This window comes from Portunus trituberculatus, chromosome 38 (genome assembly GCF_017591435.1).
Source record: "Portunus trituberculatus isolate SZX2019 chromosome 38, ASM1759143v1, whole genome shotgun sequence".
Classification (NCBI taxonomy): Eukaryota; Metazoa; Arthropoda; class Malacostraca; order Decapoda; family Portunidae; genus Portunus; species Portunus trituberculatus.
The window spans coordinates 4,138,285-4,147,135 of record NC_059292.1 but is presented as its reverse complement, the minus strand read 5'-3'; the positions used below and the strand labels follow the sequence as shown (position 1 = coordinate 4,147,135).

Sequence of the window (8,851 nt, the reverse complement as noted above, 5' to 3'; positions counted from 1 at the left end):
GCTGGTATTGTTAAGAAGTTACATTCTGTAGTGCTAATGATTGTGCTTTTAAGAATATTTCCATGATTCTAGTGACAGTTTACTTGAGAATTAATACTCACTTTCATGAAAAAATTCTTCCCCAATTCTGCCATATTTTTCCTTTTCACTCAAAGCCAGGGACAAACAGACAGACAGAGGCAGCCACAGGACAGATCTTTAGTGATTGCCACCAGTGCATTGTGCAGCTTTCAGGCACTTTGAAAGTTGTGCGAAACTGATCAGAAAGGTAGCTAACTTACCAGGATCAATGCTACTTGCAGCATTTATACTCATGATAGCATGTAAGTCTAATATGTCATAAGGAAGTCTTTTACTGGTCACCAATAATTAAGCCCAAAGTGGTTTTTACTTGGTGAGGAGCAAGGAAATGAGATATTACAGATATTAACAAGGAATATTGAAATTCAAACTGATTTACTAGAAACTTGTAATATGTATGTATATAATTCACAAATTGTAACAATATTTGATTTATCAGATACATGTCTAGTAGGTTATTAGATTATTATCACAACCACATTGCTACCACCATCACTATATTGTTATCATTACAACACTGCTACCGTACTCTCCGGTACAGTAATAAGGGTTCATTCCCAGAATATTCAGCTACTGTTACTTACAAATTTTTCCATTAAAAGTTGGGATAATTTCACCTCATCTTCATTCACAGTTAAGCTCCTATTCTGTTGTCACTTCTTACACTCAACACTGCACACATTTATTTTTTCTATTACAGTAGCTGTCATATTTTTGCTGTATAAACATGTTTGAAACAATATGCTAACAAACTGTTAAGTACACACAAGTTGAAATAAAAAAAAAAGAAAAATACATGCAATTTTTTTTTTTTTTTCAAGCTTGAATACCAGAACAAATACTGTCATGGATGGACAGAATTAAGGTGTTACCAACCACTCTTCCTTACACTGTGCTTAGCAATTTCCCTTATTCTTAAATCATCTGCTGATGTTCTTAGTCTTCTAATTGTCAACTTGTCACATTGCCAGCAGATTAAAGGAATCAAGAATGGAAAGATACTTAACACAGTAGAAGTGTGTACAGTGCATGCATTAACTAACTGTTAATCATGACTATATTACATTGTATACATACAAGTATACATTCTCTTTCTATTAATCTTTTTTCATTCAAGCTTTAAGTAACTAGTGATGTGACAGTACATGTTTTATCTGTGACTGATGCAGACCTATGTTAAAAATTCTAGCCTTAAATCAAACAGTAATGTCAGTAGTGTTCTCAACATGATTCAGAAAACCTTACAAATCTAATCCCCTATCATAATTTTCTTCCACAACACAATGTTCTACACAGACTCTACAATGAATATTGCCCTTCCACCTTAACTCATGGATAGACTCTGTCACATACAAAAATAAATATCACACCTTTGTTATGGGAAAAAAATAGTGCTTCTTTTGAATTCTATTCCATTATTCTAGATTATGTATCAAAGAAAATTTAACCATGGAGAAAAATTTTTCTTAAAAAACATTCTATAAATATGATTCCTGTCAATATATCTAGTCACATAAATGTTAAGTTTAATCTTCACAAATGCACAAGTATACACACACACACACACACACACACACACACACACACACACACACACACACACACACACACACACACACATTGTTTAATTCACAGAGATTCTACTGTAAGATAAAATGCATTCATAAATATTCAAATATAAATTCAGTTAGTGTCATTTTATTCTCTTATGTCAAGCCAGCCACTATTTACACCATATACATACATACAAACATGCACACATACTATTACTGTAGGTTGAATTTATAGAACATCACTATTCTGAATTGCTGTAACTAACATATCCACCAAATTTTGACTCTGTATAGTACCTTACAGTGTGTATTCTGTACAGTATAGTTAGTACAGCCAAAGCTGATCCAGAAGTCATCGCAAACTGCCATTGCCTTATGTTAAATGATGATTCCCTTTGATACAGGAAGAGAAGAATAAAGGGCATACCTTCCAGATCAGCTTAGCTTATGTCAACTATAATTATCACAAGCAATAAAATCACCTTTATTCATAAGATATTTACAGGATCTTTACAAATAATTTCCAACACATTTGTATTAGAAAACATTCCATGCTGAAATTAAAGGAAGCAATGGCCCAAATCCTTAAACATTGGTCCATTAAAAAGATTACTTTTTAAAAATAGTGCAGAGATAATGAGACATTTAGGTTCTCATAGGTGACTTTCTCACTGATCATTCATAAGCCTTGCTAAACTATCACTAAATCAAGAAAAGTTTCTTAAAAATAGTACAATAACTTACACCATGGCCTTTTTGTTAAAAATAGTTTAAATAAGATGCAAAAATGTTTAAGAATATAGACCACAGCTTCATAGAGTAAAGCCTGGCACAGGTACAGACTATTACCTACAGAAAAGGGTTTAATAGGTGGTCAAAATTATACTAACCATTTCAGAAACACATCTCTAAAACTAAGTTAGTATAAATTAATGGTTACTATGTTATGCATAACATAATGTCTATTGCACAGAAAACTATACCATTATATCATTACACCAAATTTACCTTCACTAAGGACAAGCTATACTGTACACATTGTACACAACTCCCCTCATATATAATATATATATATATATATATATATATATATATATATATATATATATATATATATATATATATATATATATATATATATATATATATATATATATAGTAAAAACTACAATTTTCTTTTCAAATGTATGAGCACATGCTACATTGCTTTAGTGATACAAGCAATATGAGAATACAATATCCTAAATTCTCTAGAAAATAAAATTGCAAAAGGCCAGTTGACCAGCACAAGACAGTTCTTGAACACTTAAAACTTATCATCAATCATCATCACCATCCTTAAATTTATACAATCTCCTATTGAAAGCATCTTACATCTAAGCACTAAGCACCATCCTTGCTCTTTTACAACTCATTAGTGCAATCTTCATACTCTCACCAATTACTTCATCTCTTGCAATCAAACACTAACAAAACCTCCACACTACCTCATAGTAAGTGATGACTGTACACATATTTAAAGCCAGAACCATCTCAATTATGAAAGACATGAACAGCAAAATGATAATAAAGAAGTAACTTTACACCTAAATATGTACTGTCTGCACCAAGAACACATTTACATAAAAATTTGTAATCTATTATGTAAATATATATTAACATTACTCAAAATATATTAGAATGTCAGAAACTGAAGAAAGACGTTATAACAAGACTAACATAAATAGAACCTGGTTAGTATGAAAGTGACACATGCACTAATCAAACAAAAATGTTTTAACTCTTGCTTATATCTGTGTCTCCTCTTTCTTCATTACATGCTTGAGTCTCCTCATAAACATTCACAGCAACTGGAAGTTCTGTTTCTGTTTTGACAGCTGCCAGCTTGGACAACTGATGAACTTGTTGGGAAAGATTCTCTACATCCTTGTGAAGCTGCATATTTTTCCCCAGAGTCTCTTCAAGAAGACTCTGCAGTCTTCGGTTGATCTCCCTGAGGGATTCTTCACTTGTACCACCCCGCACCATTTCTAGAACCCGACGAACATTAAGTTTGTCCCCAAGAGGTGTGGGATGCACAGGAGAGGTGGGGGGAGATCCTGTGTGCTCTGCAACATGAAAGAGAAAATAAGTCACAATCTATTCTTATGACTTCTAAGGGCTCCATGTAAAAAGAAGAGAAAAACCATGGATAATACACTTTGGTAGTGAAAAAGATATAGAGTTACAGTCTCTGGTCTACTTCAAAACCATCATATCTTTCCAAAACTGATAAGAATGTAACCATTTATTTCTATATTATTACATATTAGAATGTTACAAAAAATATACCAATAATCATTTACTTGTCAATATACTGATTACATACAAAGTTAAAGTTCGCAGATTGAGAGTTCACTGCAGAGTATTAAAAAACCAATAAGTTACCAATGTTTTTATGGTCCATGCAGAAGTGCTGGATAATGGCAGACTTTTTTAGTAGATCATCAGCCATCGCTGCTGAAGAAGACTCAAGGTGTGTGATGCGCTCCTCCAGCTGCCACTTGTGCTGCTGGAGTTCTGTCACTCGGTTGACAAGAGACACTGTCTCTTCTGTCACTATACCAGGAGGAGGGGAGCCCTGCAGAGAAATACTGCGATCAATAACATAATAGGTTGAGATTACATGTAAGTAAAATTGACAATTGTTGGTGCAAGGTACAAATCAAAGAAAGCCTTCAATTATATATATAAAGATGTGATAGAAGGAGCCAATTATTGTCACAGTATCACAAAGGATACACTAATGCAGAACAATGCAGTTAATATTATGTATGTATTACTAATACAGGTGACACTCGAATTACACGATAGATGCGTTCCAAGAGACATCGCGTATTTCAAAATTTGCGTAAAACAAACTTGTAATTCTCATAAGAAACAATAGATAATAGGGGATATGCGAGATGTGGTCCAAATCGTGTATAAGCAAACCGATCGCGCAAATTTAATTAATTATAATATTTTTTCAGTCGCGTATTAACAAAAACGCGTAAATTAAACACACGTTACCTGTATCTTATAAAGCTCTCTTTATATTCAGTCCAAGTCATCTACATCTAAATTATTCCTGAAATCTACAAAGAATACTGGACTCCATCCTGATATTCTCTCTATAGATAGTAGTAAGTTGAGGCATGAACCAAAATAAGTCAAGTCATATCTTGTCTCACTGTGGGAATAAAGATATGGAAAAGACAATTTTCTATTAGCTTTTTTTTATGAAACACAAGGAATATAAAAGCAGTAAATTTCCATCCTAATCATAAATATACTAACTTAGCCTTCCTTTCTTACCACATGGGATATCAAAATCTGACTGAATGAGATGGCAGCAGATGAAAAAGAAAATATACAGGAGGGATTATAACTTGCTATGGAGGTGACAGAATAAAAAGGCAACCAGAAGAAAGAACAGATACTGACCTGTGGAGAGGCAATGATGCTGTTCTCACGTGTGGATGAATCTCTTGGCTCTCCAGATACCATCGACCAAGAAGACACACTGCTCACGTCATCACCAGCCTCAGACACAGCTGCAGTGCAAAGTTTCTGAGTGATAGATGACCACGCATGCATGCATGCATGCACACACGTACATACAAACACACACATGTACGCATGCACACACGCACACGGCTTGCTTATGGTTGTCCATCGCTAACGATGATGATGTCTCTCCTTCTCTGGGAGAAAGAAGAGAGACTTGCGCAATGAAAGGATTCAGGTGACAGAGAGAGTGCGCATTCCTCAATACCACACTCTTGACCACCCTCAACTGGTGCTGGTGGCATGACGGGTGCCAGGACGACCAGCGGCTGAGGATGGCTGCAGGAGGTGGCCGGAACTTACTGGTAAACCAGAAGCACCGCCCTGAAAAACACCTCCCCCATGGCGCTGCTGGAGAGCCCACAGTGGAAGACTGTGGCCATCCCAGACTGTCATTTAACCCATGACTGGAGGATGCACACAAGGTGGAGACATGCAGCTTCCAATTCCTTGCCTGGAATTCTCCAGCCGAGTACCCGAACGCACTTTAGCCGGCTAAGCGACGCCGTTGCTTGGGGTGTGGCCACTTCTGTGCCCAAAAGCAGATACTGGGAGCCATGCGTTCGAGCTGGGGTGTACGTGGGGACCAAGGTAATCAGATCTCCTGTGACATGCCGGGGCGCCCATCCTCTTACCAAGGTGCTACCCCTCCGTACACCCCCCGACACACACACACACACACACACACACACACACACACACACACACACACACACACGGCCCGGTAGCTCAGTGGTTAGAGCGCTGGCTTCACAAGCCAGATGACCGGGGTTCGATTCCCCGGCCGGGTGTAGATATTTGGGTGTGTCTCCTTTCACGTGTAGCCCCTGTTCACCTAGCAGTGAGTAGGTACGGGATGTAAATCGAGGAGTTGTGACCTTGTTGTCCCGGTGTGTGGTGTGTGCCTGGTCTCAGACCTATCCGAAGATCGAAAACAATGAGCTCTGAGCTCGTTCCATAGGGTAACGTCTGGCTGTCTCGTCAGAGACTGCAGCAGATCAAACAGTGAATTACACACACACACACACACACACACACATGCATGGGCAAGCCTCTTAATGTGTGGCCCCTGTTCATCTAGCAGTAAATAGGTACGGGATGTAACTCGAGGGGTTGTGGCCTCACTTTCCTGGTGTGTGTTGTGTGTGATGTGGTCTCAGTCCTACCCGAAGATCGGTCCATGAGCTCTGAGCTCGCTCCGTAATGGGGAAGACTGGCTGGGTAACCAGCAGGCGACCGAGGTGAACAACAACACACACACACACACACACACACACACACACACACACCAGTGCCTGGTCTCAGGCCTATCCGAAGATCGGAAATAATGAGCTCTGAGCTCGTTCCGTAGAGTAACGTCTGGCTGTCTTGTCAGAGACTGCAGCAGATCAAACAAACAGTGAATTACACACACACACACACACACACACACACACACACACACACACACACACACACACACACACACACACACACACACACACCAATCTTGATAATGGTAATATAAAAAAACATTAGTGACACATTTTCATTTAGAGTCCAGGGGTTCTCAACCTTTTCTTATTAAGAATCCTCTGAGTTATAAGACTATCTACCCGAACTCCCAGTAATCTGACATTGAACAGTGTTAATTTAGTGACTGACACTCACTCAAGATGCAATGGTGTACTGCAATAAATATCATTAGATCAGCCATCTAAGTATCATTGGAAATCATCGTGTGAACCCCTGGGTGGTTTGCAAACCCCACATTGAAAACCCATGACTTAGGCTTTTCATTCTTTTTTTGCATGAGGGACTCTGGCTAAGAGCATAAAACCATGAAAAAGATTTGTTGAAGATGCAAGTCACCAAAGAAGAAAATGAATACTCATCTCCTAACATTGATGTAATTATGCAGGCTTTTAGTGAGTTTCAATAGCAATACTGGATTATTACTGGATGAAATGAGATGACAGAAAAGATATCACTTACTTGTGATGGCTGTCAGCTGGGCTGGGTCAGTGAGCAGTTGACTGAGCTTTTCCTGCAAACGATCAGCTCTCTTTCTCTCTGCCATGAGTTGTTTCTTGAGGTCTTTCAAGAGAGTGACACCTTTACGTTCATGTATCCTCTGCTCCTCCTCTCCATCTGCTACCTATTGAAGTGAGCAAGGTCAATTCTCAATCATCATCTATGATGATCAGGACTCAATAAGGATTTAATGGAAGTCATACTGATGTTCTGATAGAAGATTGTGAAGTGATAAATGTTTAAGAATCTTCCTGTTGAGAAGAAAAATCAAATATTTTAGATACACTGAAGATTAAAGCAATAGGAAGGTAATTTGACAGAATAGGACAGTCACCCTTTCTTGGAACAGGCTGAATGTAGAGAAACTTCCAGCGAGAAGGAAAAGTAGAAGTCAAAAGACACACTTACTTAAAAGAGTTTGACTAGGCAAGGTGTAAACATAAAGTCACTATTTCTGAGAACAAAAGGAGGGATCCCATTAGGTCCATAAGCCTTCCCAGGGTTTAGGCAATCCCTGTATGAAACACACGTATTTATTTCCACCTATCATCCTCATCCATATTATCTGTCAAATCTTCTTTTAAAGCTTCCTAATGACTTAGCATTTATGATCTGCTATTTGAGACCATTCCATTCATCTACCAATCTATTTGAAAACCAATTCCTTTCTATCTCCTTAAAACACAAGTTTTTTCATTTTTAATCCTAATTTCTGGTTCTATACTGGCTACTGATCATAAGAATTTCAATCTATAGACAAGATTATCAATTTCACATGGGGTGAACCAGACAAAGCATCACTCCAGTCTTTGTATTGTAAATAAAAAGTTTCCTATTTATCTATTCATTATCCTAACTAATGAAATAGTCATCCAGTTATTAGAGAGACTGTCTCCACCAACTTTTCCTCAAATTCAAGTATGAACATTGTAATGAGCCAAATGCAGACTGATGAACTCTGCTAGGTTTAACAATAATGACTATTATCTATCTGATCAGTAGTGTCCATGCCCTGTACTGTACTCCATTACTTCAATGGTCTATCTATCCATCTATGCATGAAATAAGGCTGGCAATCTCACACAGGGTGTCCCAAACAAAGCATCACACACTCATACTGCTCATTACAACCATGTAATGAAAAGTCAGAAGCCCTATGTCATCTAACTAATTGCTAATTCTGCTTCATTGCATCACATTACCCATTCCCAAAAATTTTGAAAAAGGCAGTGTAAAAGGGTATATATCTTTTAAAAATAACACACAAAATAGCACACACAGATGCATGGTTACCTTTCGCTTGAGTGCTTCCACAGTGTCCTCTGCCTCCTGTCTCTGTATTGTGCTGATCTCAAGCTGTGTATGTAGATCCTGAAGGAAAAAAATATAAGATCAAGGGAAAAGAGTCTCTATCCAACACAATATTTCCAAGGATGACTACTGGACTAACATGTGATGGACTTAGTTCTTCTAACTTGAATAAACTTGTTAAAACTGTTAAATCTAATATCCAGTACATGTAACCTTCATGAATATCATCAAACTATGACATTCCAGTGTATAAGCATTCTAACTTTGAGAATATATACCACATTACTGACACTCACTGCCTATTT

General features: G+C 37.6%; 1 protein-coding gene across 2 annotated transcripts in view; it reads right to left on the bottom strand.

Annotated features, from left to right (window-relative positions):
• Positions 1-452: 452 nt before the first annotated feature.
• LOC123514801 (GRIP1-associated protein 1-like) overlaps positions 453-8,851 on the bottom strand; it is a 29,500-nt gene continuing 21,101 nt past the window's right edge. For both annotated transcript variants that reach the window (XM_045272987.1, XM_045272988.1), the window contains exons 13-17: positions 8,529-8,606; positions 7,197-7,359; positions 5,100-5,209; positions 4,062-4,254; positions 453-3,742 (exon numbers count right to left, since the gene is read on the bottom strand). In XM_045272987.1, coding sequence (XP_045128922.1) covers positions 3,411-3,742; positions 4,062-4,254; positions 5,100-5,209; positions 7,197-7,359; positions 8,529-8,606 — 876 coding nt within the window. In that variant the 3' untranslated portion in view covers positions 453-3,410. The remainder of the gene's footprint in view (positions 3,743-4,061; positions 4,255-5,099; positions 5,210-7,196; positions 7,360-8,528; positions 8,607-8,851) is intronic.